The following is a 20,053-nucleotide window of genomic DNA, read 5'->3' on the forward strand; positions in this document are numbered from 1 at the left end:
CATTGTGTAGAATTTGAACATTGATTGTCTAATAGAACTTTATATATATACTGCATTTGTTCTCAGTAACTTAATGTGGACTGTTTTTATAAATTAATATTTTACTTTGTTTTAAGAGCAGCCATATAATAAAAAGTGGTTCTACATCTAAGTAATTTGCATTCCAATGACATTATCTTAAAACCTTGATAATTTAGAGTTTCCTATTTTGCAGCATATTAAAGCATTTTACAACAGTACCTGGAACCAGCGATATGGAGAGTTTCTCGAGCCAAGTTCATTAACCATTTTCTATTCCTTGACGGTGTCGGTGTTTGCGATTGGTGGAATGTTGGGCTCTCTGTTTGTTGGAATTCTGGTATCCAGATTTGGAAGGTATGTACATAACAAGATGTTTGTCTGTTTTTAGTATGTGTTATTTCCTGGGAACAATAACTTATGTAAATTTTGCAGCTCGTATTTTTGGTGGTTTTATTTAAAAAAATGTAAAGGATCTATCCTGCAAAACTTTATTATTTTTTTTGGATAGTCGGGAAGGACTACAGGCCCTTCCAGCTTTTTACTGCTATTTATGACTCCATTAGAAAGACAAACCCTCACTCCTGATCCTGCTGACACCCTTTTAGCAGAAAAGATGCAAGGGAAATTCTGCAACAAAAATATAAACATTTCTAATTGAGCCCCAAATAGTGGTAAACAAAAATTGAAATTCTATCCCTTCCCCATTCTATGCAAAACTATAAAAAAAAAAGATTGGCATGATATACACTTTAAGTTACAGTGCAATCAACCACCGTAATTTTTAACCTGTGAAAAGAGGAGAATAGCATGTTTTTTCATACCTACGTAATAGTCTGAATTGAACAATAGTTCTATTATAGTCTTTCTTTTTAATTTTGTTCTTAAAGCCCTTGGCAGCTGTTTATAACTCAATGATTCCAGCAAAAAGATCCTTCTATTACATTTAAACCTAAACTCTTAAAATGTATTCTGCTTTTATTTTGCCTTCCTTCTTTCCCGCCTCAACATGCTTAGGACATTCCTAAAACATTTTTTTTTCTGTTTTCATTATATATCCTATTTTACACACTGTGACATCACTGGGTCTCTTTGCTTCTGCAGAGTTGTACATAATCTGAAATAACCACAGAACCCCACCTTGCCCCAATACTCAGTGCAAGAGTCCTAAGCCCTGATGCAAGCAGTAAGCTAATTTTAAGCTAAAGAAGTAATATAAAAATGCCCTGAAGGGTGGATGTCATTCTGAAAGGGAGAGCATCCCTTGGCAATGCCCACATGTTATGCTGAGCATTCATGATTGATAGAACTGAAATTCAATGAATGGAAAGGGGCAGTAGGTCTGGGAAGGAATGGGCAAGATTATCTATCTGACTTGCTTCAGCTTCTATTGCACACTCTGGGATCCTACATGCTGGAATTCAGCTTTATCTACTTTCTACCAACTCCAACACACCTCCAGCTACTATAGCAGCCTGCAGTGTGTTTGTGTTATGCCGTCAAAGGGCTTGATTTGGGTGGCTGTAAAATTTAATCCATCACTTCTACGGCCCACCAGACTTTCTAGGCTCCACTGTCCCACTTGTGGACCTGCGACAAGCATGATGGGTGGAACGGACAGAGATCAATACCCATTCATTGATTCCCCCCTCCAGTGAATGAACATGGAAATTGCATGTTCTGCATAACTTCCAGGTTCAGCTGTCCCTTTTTCTAGCTGCTGAGGCCAAGGATGAAGCAAATGGGAGCACAATCTGTGCTCCCATTAGCTTTTAGAGCCATCCATCATGGTAAATTGATAACCTGTAAAGGATTTTAAAGCAACGCCTATGGACAATTTTGGTTACCAAAGTTTGCCACTGTTTCCTGGGTGACTTGACTTGTTGTGTATCTATTTACTCATCAAAACCTCATCTTTTATATTTTGACAAATTAGTTAACCCATTGTGTTGTGTGCAAAAAAACACAACTTTACTGCATTTTTTTCTGACCATTTGCATTTGATAAACGTGTGCTATTATTGTGTGGCATAAAGTGCAATTGCCAGAATTTTATTCTCCTAAGTCTTTTTCCTTAAAAAAAAAAAAAAAAATGATAATTGAGAAATGGGTTAACTAACGCTATAGGCCTAAAATGTGCATTTTAACATGTGTGCAAACACTGGTTCTGGTACTAAAGTGGTTAAAGCCTTTGCATAGGGGCAGTGAATGTATTGTATAACTACAGCAAATGATCAGACGGTGTCAAACACTGCATTTGAATACATACCGTATTCTCCTTTGGGACAAAGGCAGTTTCATACCTGTGTTTTGGTGCAGTGTTAAGAATTTAGTTTGCCACTCCTGTTACCAGTAAAACCACCCCCCCCCTTTCCCGAGAAAAAAAATGCATGTGCAATGTGTTGAAAATACACGGAGACTGCAGTTGGGTGCAACTGGGAATAACTGTCCTGCATTACACACAGGTAGGTAAATAAATGGGGTTCCCGGGTCACCAGACTACTGACAAAAAGGTAGTAAGGTAGACTTGTAGGTACATTTCTGACAAAGTAGAATCTGTTACTTGAACGCATTTCAAGATTTAAAATGGGGGGGGGAGCCTAACTATATCTATTTTTAAACATAATCTATCCTTCCTGTATTTTAATCTGCTCTGGTCCAGTCAGGTGATCCCGCAGCTCCTCCAGCTACCTTGTGTCTGTGAGTGGCGGAGAGGAGGGAGCGCTGACAATGGGTGGGCTATGGGTGGATTCAAGGTTCCTAGAATTTTTAGAACATTGAGTGCTCCCATACATACTGAAGAATCATGTGACCAGACTGAAGTGGATTAAAAATTGGCTAAGTACACAAATCTTCTTCTTCTTTTTTTTTTTTTTTTTTTTATACCGGTTAGGTAGGAGAGAACACGTTTAAGAATATTAGTTATACTATTATACAGTTATATAAAACTTATGCACACAAGGAGCTTTGGGAAAAGGTAGTTTAACTGTATAAAACAGGAAAGGGATATAAAAAGATATCCAAGGAATTGAGAATGCCAATCAGCAGTGTTCAAACTCTAATCAAGAAGTGGAAAATGAGGGGTTCTGTTGAAACAAAATCACAATCGGATAAACCAACTAAGGTTTCAGCCACAACTGCCAGGGAAATTGTTCGGGATGCAAAGAAAAGCCTACAAATAGCTTCAGGTGAAATACAGGACTCTCTGAAAACATGTGGTGTGGCTGTTTCAAGATGCACAATAAGAAGGCATGGTCCAGTTGCCAGAAGAAAGCCATTACTACACAAATGCCACAAAGTATCCCGCTTGCAATATGCCAAACGGCACAGAGACCAGCCTCAAACCTTCTGGCGCAAATTCATTTAGAGTGATAAGACCAACATTTACATTTTTGGCCACAACCATAAACACTACATTTGGAAAGAAGTCAACAAGTCCTATGATGAAAGGTACACCATTCCTACTGTGCAACACGGATGTGAATCGCTGATTTTTTTGGGGGATGTTTGAGCTACTAAGGCACAGGAAATTTGGTCAATATTGGTGGCAAGATGAATGCAGTGCGTTATCAAAAAATACTGGAAAAACATTTGCATTAATCGGCCGAGAAGCTGTGCATGGGACGTACTTGGTCATTCCAACATGACAATGATCCAAAACACAAGGCCAAGTCGACCTGTCATGGGCTACAGCAGAATAAAATGAAGGTTCTGAAGTCGCCATCTGTCTTCTAACCTCAATATTATTGAGTTACTCTGGTGAGTGGTGAGCTCTCAAACGTGCAGTTCATGCAAGACAGCCCAAGAATTTGCAGGAACTGGAGGCTTTTTGCCAAGGGGAATGGGCAGCTTTACCATCTGAGAAGATAGTCTCATCCACAAATACCACAAGACTTCAAGCTGTCATTGATGTTAAATGGGGCAATACTATTTTTTTTTATGGTTGAACTAGATGGACTTGTGTCTTTTTTTTCAACCTGACTAACTATGTAATACATGGTATTAAGAACTGTGGTATGTAAACTTTTGATCAGGGTCATTTGGGTAGTTTCTGTTTCCATTATGATTTAAAAACGGTAAACCACAGTTGATTGCTAATAAATGGCTTCAGCCAAACACTAACCATGAGTGAAAATGTTTGTGTTCTCATTCATATTCTCTGAAAAATGGCCAAGAAACTATAAATTCTGCCCGGGTATGTAAACTTATGAGCACAACTGTAGTTAGGTTTTTCTTTCAATTTGTTTTTCAGTTCTGACTGCAGTGTTCCTTGAAATCACTTTGTTTTTCTGGGAAATGTGGAACTCTGGTTTTAAACTGAAACCTTAATCTTCGCTAAAAGCTAGAAGTCTTTTTTTTCTTGTGTATGTGTGTGTGTTTTTTTTATTTTTTTTATTCCAAACATGAGATGGAAGATAGAAAGATGCAAAACCAGCCTTACTGCCCTCCAACATCTGACTTGCGTAAAGTTGAGTATTTGAGTAAATCTAGTAATTTATGATAATGCTCCTCAAATGTTGATAATTCAAGGGTTAATTGAAGGGTAAGACCTCATTGGATGCCACTTAAAAGTTAAAGTCCTTCATCTCTGTAGGATTTATTAGTTCTGTGCCATTCTCATTCACACTAATGATCACACACAGACAATTAATATCCATGGGATAGCCAAGTTGCTCACATCAATAGCATGGCTGTGTATATGATGAGAACATATTGTGACTAGCCGAGCAGAATATAGTTTACTTCAAACCTCATCCAAGGCTGCCTGCTATCTTCCATTCCAGATTAACCACTTTCTCACACTATTAACCCAGGCCTTTTCATTTACATAATGGTTTTCTCTTAATGGCAGGAGCTTGCACTTCTACATAATAACACTTTATACTGCTTTATCAGATCAGGCCTTATGTTTGTCTAACACACATACATTCTAATTGTAGTGCTACCCCCATAGGAGCTGCTGGTAAATGATGGGTTTTCCTACTGTTTACAGTGATGACCCACCCTGAAACTGGACCCAACAACAGACCAATACATCAATGGGCTTTAATAAAAACAGAAAAGAGTTGGTTAACAGGCTTGACAATAGTAAATGTAGTGATTTAATGACAGTAGCAGAATTCAATATTACAAAGTATTCATGTTCGTCTTCTTTATAACCACTGAAAGACCTTGCCCAAAATGCTATGGGCAAGTGGAGAACAATGCTATAATTACCATGCAACAAATATCCCCAATAAAGAGCAAGGAGAATGCAGCCAACTACTAAGAGCCTACCCGCAAATTACTGGACCCTCACCCTCTGGCCAGTAGGTAAATCTGTCCTAAAATCTGTAACTGTCTGTGCTATCATCTGGGCAACTTTGTAAACAAAAAAAGCCACCTCCATCCTTTCATTTACCTCCCCAGTGTCCCAAAATATTGAGATATATTTAATGCATTTTCTACAATATTTTGCAACAAAATAGAAGAACATTTACCCCCTACTTCCTTTAATACCCTAGCGATACTACTGTCACAAATGCCCAACTGCCAATGGAGCCCCTTTTAACATTAACAATGGAGTGCTTAACCTTCAAGAGAAGGTACTGTATTTGTAATCCATAGATTTAAGGGGGGTATCTTTGAAAATTGTTTCAGAGGGGAACAGAGAATAGATTGGTGGGTTCTCCATTAATTAAAACTCTTTCAGCAGCAGTAGTGTCCCAGCAAGTGTAGGCAAAATTAAACACATACAAGGATGGCCAAAAGCAGCTCTCACATTCAACATCTGCCAAATACTCTCCTTGGATGTAGTCTGTTCTCTGATGGCTGCTTCTTAAAGCTGGTTGGAGGCAGATTAGCATTAGGCCCCATTGGCCACCAATGGGCACAATCATTTTTTGATCTTTCAACTTGGATACAATCAACCTGCCCATACATGGTTCCAATTTTGCCCATTCCCTGCTGAATTGGTTGAGATTCGAACCGACTATGGCTGGCTTTAGTGTTTTCCACTGTAGAACTATGCTAATCTCCTTTTTTTAAACTATTCCAATATATAGGGTTATGACTAGACATCTCCCCCATCCCACATGAGTGCACATTGTTCCTGAGGTACCAATTGCCATGTAAGGATGTAAACTGGTGCGTCCAATAGCTTTACTGCATCGTGTGTGTGTGTGTGTGTGTGTGTGTGTGTGTGTGTGTGTTTTCTTTGTGTGTTTTTTTTCCTACTATTGTGGTTTTGATTACTTTGTTTGCATTCCACTGTAAATCCGAATGTGAGTTTAACTGCAATGTTTAGTTGTGCTTGCCCTGTTGGAGTGGTACTCCCTGGGAGGAAAGGTTTAACACTGCTGGCCATGTTTTCCTGGGCTTTTTCGGAAGTTCTGCCCTCTGTTGGCTCTATTAAACTAGGGGAGGAACCACCCCTCGGACGCTGTAGTAAGACTAGCGGATGTACAGTTTTAGCCCTTACCACTTAAGGAACAGAATGCTACTAAATATGTGAACTACTCCTTGAAATTAACCACCCCCATGTGGGAACCCAGCTGGGTTTTCTGGGGATATGAATTTATGCCGCTGCTAAATGAACTTTGGGACTTGGGCGCTTTGTCACCTTTATAAAGAGTGACTACCTCATGGGCATTCAGGGGCACCAGACGAACAGCACTTGGCAGATGTCGTTGAAGATTTTGTGTGAATTGTTTTTTGTTTTTTACTTCTTGAACGGCTTCAGTAAAGAGCATTTATTGTTCAACTTGGCCTGGTCTGAAGTTACGTAACCACTTAAGAACTGAGCCTCTTTTTGACACTTGTTTACACGTTTAAAATCAATTTTTTAGTTTTTACTGGAAAATTAGTTCGAACCCCCAATTATCTCATTTTAGACACCCTAGAGCAGGGGTAGGCAACCTTGGCCCTCCAGCTGTTTTGAAACTACAAGTCCCATGAGACATTGCAAGACTCTGACAATCACAGGAATGACTCCAAGCGGCAGAGACATGATGGGATTTGTAGTTTCACCACAGCTGGAGGGCCGAGGTTGCCTAACCCTGCCCTAGAGAATAAAATTGCGGTAGTTGAAATACTTTGTCACAACGTATTTGCGCAGCTGTCTTGCAGGCACAATTTTTTTATTTATTTTTTTTATGTTAAAAAAAAATACACTTTTTTTTTTTTTTTTACTTAAAAACTTAGACAACAGTAAAGTTGGCAGAATTGTTTTTAATATTGTGAAAGATAATGCTACACCGAGTAAATTGATGCCCAACATGTCATGCTTCAAAATTGTGCCTGCTCATTGAATGGCAACAAACTTTGACCCTTAAACTTCCATAGGTGATGTTTTAAAAATTTCTACAAATTGCATGTTTTGAGTTAGAGGAGGTCTAGTGCTAGAATTACTGCTCTCATTCATATGCAGGTGCGACTGACGTATGTCTTCGCTTCTGCGCGCAAGCTCGGTGGGACGGGGTGCTTTAAATTTTAGTGGTTTATTTGTTTTGTTTTTACACTGTACTGTCTTTTTTATTTTTTTTATTTGGGTCACTTTTATTCCTATTAAAAGGAATGTAAACCCCTCTTGTAATATATGAAAAAAAGCATGACAGGACCTCCTTTAAATGTGAGATCTGGTTTCAAAAAGGCCTCAAATCTAACATTTACACCAAGATAAAATAAAAATGTCCCCTTTTTTTTTTTTTTTTAAGATCAATGGGCAGAAGGTACGTTTGGCTCCATGTCTCAGAGGCAAAAGGACGCCATTGTCTCTGCCGCTACCAAATTCCCCCCCCTCTGGTCTCCCACTAGCACCGCTGGCTCCCCCCCCCACACCAAGTGCCCCCCAGGAAGCCGCTTGCTATAGGGGCACGTGTGTGTGTGTGTGTGCACACTCGCTTTCGAGCCCTGTTCTGTGTGTCCATGAGACGCACAGAATTGGGCTCAGCCCCACCCATCGGTCCCTCTTCACTGGTTGTGATTGACCAATGGCTCCCACTTCTGTGTCTCGGCAAATGAGGAGACAGAGAACTGTGACAGCAGCAGCTCTTGTGCACATTGCTGGATCAAGGTCAGGTATGTATTTAGGGGGGCTACGGGGAATGCTGCATGCTGAAGCTTTTTTACCTTCATGCATAGAATGCATGAAGGTAAAAAAACTTCAGCCTTTACAACCACTTTAAGGACACCCTTAAAGGGGTGCAATGCATGTATGGAATATTCCAAAAAACAGGACTTAAAAAATGGATAAGAGGAGATAGAGACAATACAGTTTCAATATCTATATGGAGGAGGCTTTATTGGCATTGCTAAAGACTACCGTACTAGTGTCATGTACATGCAGCCAGCCGGGAAGCCGTGACTTGACAAAGGTGACGGAGGCCCTGGTAGTGAAGGAGCTTTTATGCTTGGGTTCCTTCTCTAGCAATCGGAATACTGGGTCTGACCTCATAGCACAGGGCATCCTAGGAACCCATCCTGGGAATCATAGAAACTGGTGTGAGGCCTCAGGAGAAGAACAAGCACAAGTGATGTATGTTTCACTTGAATACTAGTAAGATGTACATTTTAATGTCACTGGGAGTGAGGGGATGGGTTACTGAGCTGGTGGAGTTCTGGTACAAGCTCGGCAGTACTAGCTCAGAAATGCTGCACAATACAGAGAGAAGAGTTACGAAGTGTATTGAAGAACGGTTATCCATAGTGAGTAATGAAGAACTAATATTTAGAGTGAACACTGTAAATGGTACAGAAGCTGGGTCAAGGATTATAAGGAGTGAGTTTGTGGAGAAGATCTGCTTTGGGGGCACTAGTGAGCACTTTCTCTGGGTCCCTGCATAGGTACCGGAAGCTTGGCCCAAAAGGGGGCTTGTGATTTGTCAGGGGTTGCTGCCAAACTGTAATGTCACCACCCTGCTGCTTCTTGAATAAGGATGAGCTCAGGCGTGTTCGCAACCCGAGCATTTACCCAATCCGCGGCTGCAGAGATCGACAAATGTCTCACTGCATGTGATTAGCGCTGTGCAGTGCCAACTTCCTGGCGGGCTCTACATGTGCGGGTTGCGAACATGCCTGAGCTCATCCTTATTCTTGAATAAGCTAGCTACCCACCTGCTGTAGATGGAACCCTCCAACATTGTGTCACACTCCTGGTCATAGGGCTGCTCACGACCTTCTTGGCCTTATTAGTTGAGAATAAAGGGATGACCACACACAATGCATTTTCTACACTTTACTGTAACTTTCTAAGTTTTCTATGACCTCTAACATCACATTGACACAGTAGCAGAAATCTTCAGTATGGGGCACCATACACAGGAGAGTAGACATTCTATAGTTTGTCATTTAAACACAGAACACCAGCGCAAACTTTTTGTAAGTCATCTTTCCTTGTATCCACCTCTCCTTGGTAGCCCCACAGAGTTGGGAGTACTTCCCCCATGTATACGAAGTCCACAGCATTCAACTTCCATTACCGAGTTTAATCAAGGTGCTCTCGTTAATCTACCAGTCTCTTCCAATGTCCCTGTCATAGCTTTTGCCCAGCCAGGCAAGTTCCCAGATGGCACAATCATTCAAGATAGATACTAGTACTCGCATCAGAGGCTCTGGCCTGGCCTAAAAGGCTCTATTCACCCCATTTACGAATCGCAGAAGATCGTAAAAAGAGTCAGGATGACTATAGCTGTTCTTACTGCATTCTAAACAACTTTGCCTGGGCTTTCAGCCTTCTAGAGTGCCCTTTAGGTCAGAAGCCAATTACATCCTAGTAGCGCTGGGATGTTTGGCTCTTATGCCCAATCTCACATGACCCCTCCCATCCTGGCATTCATATAATACATAAGTACTAACGCCACTCGTTGCATCACTAGAGGGAGGTTTTCCTAGAAAAGGGCCCTAACACCCAATTGCCACTTTCTTTTTACTATGCTATATTGGGAACTGAGCCACCTAGTAGCAAGCTAGCTGTAACTGCCTACATCTATATCTGAACATTTGGGGTGTGGTGGAGGCATCTAAGCTTGTATAAATGCAGATTTGTATAGGAATTGTACATGGAATCTAGCAGTGACTTGCAGAGATGAGCACTAATGTTATGTGGTTCCTAATATCCGGGAGAGGGGGTACGTTTTTAGCAAGTTTAGGCAGAGGAAAAGTTTTTAGAATTATTTTGACTTCACAGTTGTTCTATACTCTCATACAAAACTTCAATTGTTTCTGAAGCTCCTGGTATAAGTCCATTCACTGGCTAATGGTCAGTACTGTTAATTATGTCCTGCAGGAAAGGAACAGTGATAAAGAGCTCCCCATTGGTCTTCATAGCCGGTGCTTTGATGGGTTTTAGCCGGATTTTAGGGTCCCCAGAGATGGTGATCATTGGACGGTTTATCACCGGCATTCACTCAGGTAAGGCTTCCTAATTGCTTGTAGCACATACTCATAAAGCAAAAAACATAACCATTTATTGTGTCCCTTCGCTGCAGTGATACTGAAACGCCGATTCTGAATGTCTAATAAAATTGCTTTTCAGTCCAGATACTGTAATCAAGTGTTATAACTCAAACTTGCCTGCTTCTTGGACTTGTCCAACTTATTATTTAAGAAGGCAAAGAGCAAATGTGTAAGATGCAGCGGCCTGTAGCCAATGAAAATTATTTTTCCATCAGTACTAAAATTTTAATTGGTTAGTGTGGGTTACTCCATTTGACATGTATTGCTCTGTGTGGCCACTTTTTTTTCATAACGGATACATTTTAAAAGTAACTTCTCTGTTTTCATTGATTATCTTTAAAAAAAAAAAAAAAAAAAGCCTAAGGCAATGCAAACATTTATGGATTTTATTTATAGTAAAAAACATGCCTGAAAGGGAATATCCTGTTATAGTTCATTCCAAATGCAATCTATTTTTATTTCACGTAAATTTTATGCAGGGACCTAGTGTGAAAACCTGTACTTTAAATTGCATAATATGCAGGGCTGGAAATATATCTTTGACAATGGCACTCTTTTGTTGGAACTCTCAGCCCTGCTCCATACTCTGTTTTGGCATGAAGTTTAAACGTTTTTGTTGAGTTCCCGACCCCCAAAAAAAATTGTTAGGTCTTGAATGTGTTTTTTGTGTAGGCTTTAAAGTATAAGCCAATATGTTAATATTTTGACTCTATTAAACTGGGGAAATAAATAATATTTTTGGTGTTCTTGCCTTTTTAATGTCCACCAAAGCAGGAGGAGAAATGCAGCCCTGCATCCAGTGAGAATTTTTTTTTTTTAATTATTATTATTGTTGCCTTTTTTATTTAGAGCAAAATGGCGTTGTAAATGAATTTCCTCTTATTTTAGGGGTTGGTGTATGTGTAGCTCATAGGTTGCAAACAGGTGTTCACTTTCATGGACGAGCATATTTTTATTTGTTTATTCAATATTCCTGTTTCTCATTTTCCTCACCTAGGCTTTCTCTTCTTGGCTTCTCTACCCTGCATTTGTTTACACATGCCTCTCCATTCCTTCAATTTGTTTACACATGCCTACCCCCTCCCTTCTCTTTCGTTTACCCATGCCTCCCCTTTCCTTCTCTTTTGTTTACACATACCTCCCCCCCTTCCTTTTTACTTTTATTTACAAGTGCCTCCCCATTCTTCACCTTGTTCGCACGCACAGCTCCCCCTTCTATCTCTGTGTGCTTCTCTTCCTTCCCCTTGTTTGTATATTAAGCCTAGAGTGATGGCATTAAAGAACAAATTCTTGTGAATAGGCAAAAACCATTCACTCTTACGCCGGCCATACACATACAGTGATGCAGGAATCGACGGCCATTATCTTCTCCTGGGGGGGTGGGGGAGAAGCAGTGATTATTGCTAGTGGCTGTATCAGCTGCTAACATTAATCGCAAGAGAATCCGGCAGGCTGGTTGTAGCCAAGTTGATCAATCAAGCAATTTGGTACAATCAGCCTGGCCATTAACGGTTTGAAGACATGTATGGCTGGCCTAAGTTCACTTTGTTTAATTACTTTTAAAGAGAAAACAAAAATCGCATACAGCTAGTGCATTTACCCAAAATTGGTGCTTATATTGGACTCCCATAGGCCACCTAAGGTTAAATTTAGACTTCCATTAGCAGTTCCTGAATTGTGTTTACCTATAGATGGGATGAGGTTTTTAGCAGAGGAGAGGAAACCATCATTTTCATAATACTTACTAGTAGTTCGAAGAGCAGGACAGTGGCGGCAGAAGTTTCAGTAAAAGTGAGCTTTTCACAAAAATGTTATCTAGTTTGCAAATCTTGGATAGGTGAGAGTGTAAGATATATATATATATATATATATATATATATATATATATATATATATATATATATATATATAATAATTGTAGCGCTACCCCCGAAGGAGCCGTTGGTTAATTTGGGATCTACTCTCCTTCCGTTTAGTTAACCCCTATTTAATTGGCTTGAACCCCTTCCTTGACACATCAGAAGTCTGGAGAATGAGATATTGTGACCCCTGGTAGGCTGAGGTCACAATAACAAACATGCAGTATACAGTGGCAATATAGAAATGAAATTACCTGTGGTTATAGACGGTTTCTCCAGACTAAGGAAAGAAAGTATACTCCACACAGTGAATATGTTTGGATGTGAAATCGAAGATAGATTTCCTGCATGAAACTTAAAAGGGTAAACATACATTTAGACATAAACACAACTAGCCAGTAAGAGCTTGCTATGATCCGCAAGGGCCCTTGCAAAGATCTGCAATTTATATAAGCAAGGGGGAACTAACCTATGAATGGTACCATTCATCTAATCTAATGGCAGGCAGTCTATGCTCGTGAGCGCCCTCTAACGGGCAGTCCTATAGAACAGTCGATATCCCCGTTGCGACCGGTCAGTGTACATTAACAATTGTAATCCACAGGTGGCAATCGGGGAAAGGGCATAAGCAACAAAAATGTCTAGGGTAGTAGAAAGTTGGTGGATTGACCGCTCGTCAGTGTCAACCACTTCTATGTAGCACTGGAATAGTTTAATGGATCTCTTAGTTCCGGCCTGGGGCCGAACAAGTGTCTGTGGCCTGTGAAATGGCACTAGGTGTCGGTGTTAAACCCAGAGTCTGAAACTGAGCAAGTGCTCTCACCCAACAGGCCGATCCGCCTGAGTTCTCCTCCAGAAAAGGGCACATGGACGAGCACCGCTCCACGGCACACAGGATCCCGGACGGAGGTACTCCACTCTTTTTCAGTGTCAGCTGGGCAGTCTCCTCAATCCTCAGGAACACGGGCCGAATGCTGGAGTCTTGCTTCCGTATGGATGGCTGGTCTCTCAGTGGATGGACCCAGGCTTTTGGCCTAGCAGCACGACTGTGCTCTGTTTGCAGCTCCGCAGAGGAAAAAAGTGCAGGTCCCGAGAGAGCGAAAAACGGCCCCCACCATTTCTCAAGTAACCTCCCCCATAAGTCTGTGCGGAGGTGTCGCATGTTCCAATAGTACAGAGCATTGTGGAAAGTGTAGTCTGTTTCTCTACGAGTCAATGGAGTCCATATCTCCTGGTACTTGCATTCCCACAATGCATAACTTTCTTAAAGGTATCCTAATTATTTACAAAAAATGGATAAAGTTCCAGCAGGTAGATGACCTGTCATAAGACCTTGACAGGATGACCCCGCTACATAATTTTATGAAAAAAGTTAAGGGTTTTGGTTAATTTAACCCTTTAAGAGCAACATCAGGTTTGTGCCTCTGTCAGGTGTTTATTGCTCATGTGTTAGTTTTGGGGAGATTTCCTTTATTTATGATTGGGAAGTAAAGGGAAATCTATCCATCAGGGACACAGACAAAAAACATTTTTAAGGCCCATACACACGATCTGACTTTTTGACAGCAAATATTGGACAATCCGACCGTGTGTACTTTTCATCGGACAACTTTTTCATCGGACAAATGTTTGCTGTGAGAACAGACAAACTTTCTGGCAACAAATGTTCTACGTCGGCTAATCCGATCGTGTGTACACAAGTCCATCGGACTAAAGTCCAAAGTACAAACACGCATGTCCAGAAACAATGCTAAAGATCAGACAACAATAGCAGAAGTTGCCCAAAGGGTGGTGGTAAAGAGTGATTTGGTGAAAGTCGGCTGAAAAGTCCTGCCATGTGTAAGCATACCAAGTTCACGGCCAACACCCTTCGGACAAAAATCTACGAAAAGTCAGATTGGAAGTCTGATCGTGTGTTTGAGGCTTTAGAGTGAGAAAGCATTAGAAATTCTGACAAGCATTTACTTGTTTCCCATGTCCCAGTGGCAGCTATCTCCCTTATTTGTATGGGTGTCACAGGAACAGGAAGTGAGGTAAAAAGACCCAACAGGGTCACAAATGGGAAACCTGAATATTTTAAATTATTCCCCTTTTATCCATTCCCAAACTAAAAATCTTTAGATGGAACTCGGATTAATGCTCATCTTCTGACGATCTAATGTTATGACAACATAACCTCTTCTGCATTAAAAACGATGTGTAGCAACTCATTTAGGTTTGCCTGACCATTTAGAGACATGATTTTGGTTAGCCAGGACAACCGACATTGGATCAATTGTTTGACCTATTTTTGAAAGTCTATCTAAATCCAAGAACAAACATTTAAAATATTTTGGCTTACCAGGCTGTAGATGCTTCACTCATCTTTATTTTTCAGCCTCAGTACTGTCTTTGCAGAAAAATACCCGCTTATCTGCTGGAAATGCAGTGCTTTGTCACTTACTGTGAGCTGAACTCCAATAAGATCTGCCTTCCCTCATATATTCTATGAACTGCTGACCTCACTCCCACAATTTTGAAATGTAGGGGTGTTTGGAGTCCAAATCAGCAGAGCAGCCTAGGATGACAACTTTGTTCCTCCTTTAAATACAGTACAGTAAGTGAATGTTGTCACCCTATGACAGGGAATATGAAACTGATAGGATCTACAGATGAAGAAAAATTAAGGCAGCAACCATCTAAGGCTGGCCATACATTATACACTTTTCTTATTCAATTTCTTTTTGATTTACCTTCAACTATGTAGTGCAAGGGTCTGCCTGATTGCATACAAATTGAAAGTGTTTAGATTCGGCTCTTGTATTATATGGTGTAACAGAATGACCTGTGACACCCATAGACCTTTGAAAGATGAGGGGTACTCCTGTGCCAGCGTCACCAATAACTCTTGGGTCTAAGGTCACCCTGTGTCTTTTTTTGGGCATAGAGTGACTGAGAAATATTAGAAATTACATGAGATGGGACATTACTGTTCATGTATTGAGCCAGGAAATAAGGGACACATGTTGGATTGTTTTAGCATGGAGCGTAATCCACAATACATTCCTCTGTATAGCACAGGCTGTTGAGATGGTAATTGAGTCTGTACTGGGGTGAGGTGGATTTGAGCTTGGTAGACAGCCTGGCTCCTGAAAGACCTTTCATTAAGTATGCTAATACTGTTTAAGGCTGGGTTCACACTACTACACTACTTTCATCCTACTTTGCACTGCTACATTGGTCCTACATTTATCCTACATTGGTCCTACATCCATCCTACTTTCATGAACAGGATACTACTTTGGTCCGACTTCAATGATATTCAATGGGCCTGAAGTAGGATCAATGTAGGACCAAAAGTAGTACAGGGAGCATTTTCAAAGTCGGACTGACTTGTGTAGGACACTACAAGACGCTCTCATAGGGAAACATTGAACACAGAGCAAAGTAGGATGAAAGTAGTGTAGTAGTGTGAACCCAGCCTTATGTGTGGAATGTGACTTCTCAGCTGTAGTAATTAGGTCATGTTAAATTGGTGCCTACGTCTGACATAGAAATGTGTATTCTGCAGGTGAATCACTTGTCGGAGACGGAATGTCTGGGGAATAATTAGCTCAATGGGATGTCATTATCTAAGAGAGTGTGTATTGAAGTGATGTGTGGGTGGAGAGTTCTTTGTTCCTTTGATTACTGTAACATGTTGTACTGTATATAAGACTGAGAGTTGCCATTAAAAGTGTGCATTCATTTTGAGACCAGAGCTTGTGTTGTCTTGGTTATTCTGGGAAATGGGATGGATGGTTGGAGTGTCAGATAAGCTGTCGTGACTGATGGAAGGGAAATCGTAAACGGTGGTTACCGTTGCATATGGTTTTGGTGAATCTAAAAGAAAGTTGTACAATAAAATTGTATAATGTATGGCCAGCTTTAGGACTAGTAAGTATCACACCACATCAGTACCACATTTTTATTCTTGGATTTTAATATGCATACAATCTCCACTAAAATTGTATTCTTTAAACTCTTCACAAATGTACAAACAAGATCACAAGATGGAGGACTTTCTTGCGGGCTCCGTCTGCACAACAGTAAAGTAATACATCTTACAAGTTGTATGACTTACTGCTGTCTAGACTCTGTATAGTAAGTGCTAATGTGTTTCTTAATACTTTAATCAGAAAAGTATGCATGGAATGCTACAAAAACCTGCTAAATGCAAACATTCAAATGACTGGACATTGCCGATTCTACCAAACTTGTATCTTTGTGTGTAAATGTCAGATTTGCTTTTGTATTAACCCCTCAATGCATTATTTTGTTTACAGGCATTTCTCTCAGTGTGGTTCCTATGTACTTGGGAGAAATTGCCCCAAAGAATCTTCGTGGATTTCTGGGTCTGATGCCAAGTATTTTTATCTGTTTGGGAGTGTTTTCTGCGCAGGTTCTTGGCCTACCAGAGCTACTGGGTCAGGTTTGTTGGTCATGTGTACTGTAATTTTAAAGAATTTTTTAAATTTTTCCTGCAAAAAAAAATGAATTTTATATTTCATAATGGACATTTTAAAAATAGGTTGTTTTAAGTTGGTTTAATACGTTCAAATTATTACTCCAGGAATGAACTTTTCTTCAAGCTTGCAGATGTAAATATTCATATCTGATATCTGGAGGACCATCTGGGGCTTCTGAAAATCGGTGCAGTAGTCCTTGCTATGTACAGTGAAAGCCATGACCTTTTGGGTGCTGCTCCAGGTGCTATCTCTGCACACTGAACCCAAACAATTGATCGTTTGTCACTCCTGCCATTAGGAGAATGTCTTGTATTTTTTTTTTCCAGTGAATACAATGCATTCTCTGGAAGAAGTAGAGAGTCGATGATGATGATGATCTAATCAGAGACTGACTTCTATCTATTAAAACACCTAGGAGAAATTTTCGAGATCTGGTGGTGGTTTGTGTGCAGAGGGGAAGCCGCTAGAGCAGTACCTAGAAGATTGTGACTATCACTGTATGTAGCTCAGGCTAATACAGTATTTTTTAGCACACCCAGCAGCCCATCAGATATGGATGCTTACATTGAGCCAAGCTGGGCCCTATAAGTTTGCAAAAAAATAAATGACTGGAGTTCTGCTTTAGGCTACACTGCTTTTTTAAATGTCATAAAGCTGTAAAGAAGATAATACCTACTGAATACCTTTTTCATTTTTGCTAAAGCACTCTCTCAAAGCACTGCCGCGTTTTTATTTTATTTGAAAAAAAAAGTCATCCTTTGCAGTGCTGACCTCCTGCACTCTCTCTGGGGCCACTTCCTGTCTACATGCACTCCGTTACAGTGGTAGCTAAGAGATGCTGTTAGAGAGTCTAGAACAACATACTCAGAGAGGCACTGGGAACTTTTATGCTTGCATGTGTAGTCAGATGAAGAATAACTTCAAACAAGCTCAATAACATAAGCTCCTAGAGGGCAGGGACTGACATGAATGTATAATATATATGTAAAATGCTGCATAAATTGACAGTGTTATATAAGTACCTGTAATAAATAATAGAGCTAGCAAGGCAGCTCCCACACAGCAAAGCTTCCCCCTATGGGCACCCAAAAGTAGCTCAAGCCAAAGAAATACAGAAAGGAGCACCAGACCAAAATGAAAGAGTTCAAGATAATATTTGGTATTAAATAATATAAATACAGCCAATGGTTTTTGAGGGTCCAACACAGAATAATACTTGGATGTACTCGAGACAATCGTGACTTCACAGATCGAGATTGGAACCAGTATTGAACTGGAATAACAACTTGACAGCAGTTGCTAAGCAGCAACATTCATCTGGTTTTGGTGTGGTGCTAGTTTCTGTATTTATATGCTGATAGATCGGAGATATCGAGGTCCAAAGGTTCTCAAAAGGGAATCCTTAAGCCAAAATGAGGATTAATAAAGCTGAACATGAGAGAATGTGTCCTCATTCAGTGAAACAGAACTGTCAAAAGAGCTGCTACTTGGGGTTAAAGTAGTGTGTATTTAAATATAGCAAGATTATTACTAATTTTATTAAAAATAACTACTTTGAGTCTCTTAATCTGAAAGGGAAAAATGAATGTAATTGTCCAGAAATATGGACATTTCCATTGCCTATTTGTTTTAAAAAGGGTGCATGCTCTGGGGTCATCCGTACCCTTACATCAGATGTGTCTTGGACACAGTGCAAGTCATTGTGTTTATCAGGCATTCCATTGGTGCCTCAGACAGCCTGTGTTGTCCTATAGCAACCAATTCTGTTCTTCCTTTGCTGAAAAATGAAAAAGTTAATCTGATTGCTGTAGTGTAGGGTTTAACGAAAAACATTGTTCTGATGAAAGTGGGCCTGTGAGAAAAAAAGTTCAAGGTTTCTTGTGGAATTTGGTACTTGGCCTGCATCCAGGTGTTGCAGTCTCAAATATTAGTGGAAGATAAATACAGGCAACAAAGTATTGCTTCGGAACCCTCTTATGATGCAATGAGTGCCTATGGTTGAACAGCTTATAGGGAGTTAATTTGCCATTGCTGGCAATACTGCTCTACTTCAGGTATTTTTGCTATCATGTAAAATACTCTGTGCAGGCCTTTTCTATTCTTATAAAATGTTGTCTCAACAGGATGCCAGCTGGCCCTTGTTCCTTTCCTTGGTGGTGATACCCACTTTCGTGCAGATTTTGATGTTGCCTTTTTTCCCAGAAAGTCCTCGCTACCTTCTCATCGACAAGGGCAATGTGCACGCTACAATAGATGGTGAGAAGCAAACCTTGTTACACTCTCTGAAGACTGTGGGGGTGTTCATTTGTTGAAGGATGTAACTTATAAAAAATTTGGCATCTCTATGTAATCTTTAATATGTACAGTTCATAGATTAAAAAACAGAGAACAATTGCTGAAATTAGGAGATCTAGAATTAACTTTATGTCCATGTCATCTTTCTAAAATGTACGTTTTTGTACACTGGTTGGCTAAAAAAAGGACAAGACCATTTTCTTAGGTCTCTAATCAGATGTGCCACTATTGATTTGTGTAGCGCTGGTCTCCCAACGAGTCGGGCACTATTGTAAATTTAGGGGTGTCTGAGCCAATAGTTGGGCTCAGACTCTGTTAATTCTATTTAAATTAGCCTCTGTTCTGGCTATGGTCATGCTCGGCAGAAGTTTTCCCTTGTTTCCTGTAGGTAGCGTTACCACTTCAGGCCCATGTTGGAACTCGGGCAAACCATAGTGGGTTAGGTGACCCCTCTTGGCAGCAGCCCAGTGGGAGTGGTGCCCTGCTGTGCATGCTGGGAGGGGGTACTTAAGGGGCAGACGCCGTTTTTCAGGGTCCTTCGCCTCGTGGCCCTCCTGGCGCGAGGTGAGTGTGTGTGATTCCAGTCTCGGGACCAAGTTGGTCTGAGGCTGTGTTCCTGTCAAGTGGGCCCAGCTATGGGCCTATGGTTCTACAGGGCATCCCAAGCTGTCCGTCCAAGTGGAGGAAGCTGCTTAGCAAAGGAAACCATTGGAGGACCTGCCCTGGAGGAGACAAGCAAGGCAAGCTGATGTCTCTGGATAGGCCTGGTAACCTCATTAAAGAAAAGAGATCTGCTACGCAAGTTGTATTGCAGTCCGCCGGATTGGCTTAAAGGTTCTTTGGCTGTAAGGCAGGAAGTTCGGACTTTAAATCCTGTGGCAGAGGATTTCTGACTGTGCTCTCATACGGTCTGTGGCAGAGACTGTTTCTATACTGTGCGTGTATCACTCCGGCTGCTAGC

General features: G+C 40.7%; 1 protein-coding gene across 1 annotated transcript in view; it reads left to right on the top strand.

The window, feature by feature from the left end:
- Positions 1-20,053, top strand: part of LOC120947013 (solute carrier family 2, facilitated glucose transporter member 9-like) — an 88,168-nt gene that overhangs the window by 19,023 nt on the left and 49,092 nt on the right. Inside the window, exons 3-6 of the mRNA XM_040361924.1 lie at positions 215-375; positions 10,282-10,406; positions 16,615-16,760; positions 18,921-19,053. Coding sequence (XP_040217858.1) covers positions 215-375; positions 10,282-10,406; positions 16,615-16,760; positions 18,921-19,053 — 565 coding nt within the window. The remainder of the gene's footprint in view (positions 1-214; positions 376-10,281; positions 10,407-16,614; positions 16,761-18,920; positions 19,054-20,053) is intronic.

Source organism: Rana temporaria, chromosome 8 (genome assembly GCF_905171775.1).
Source record: "Rana temporaria chromosome 8, aRanTem1.1, whole genome shotgun sequence".
Taxonomy (NCBI): domain Eukaryota; kingdom Metazoa; phylum Chordata; class Amphibia; order Anura; family Ranidae; genus Rana; species Rana temporaria.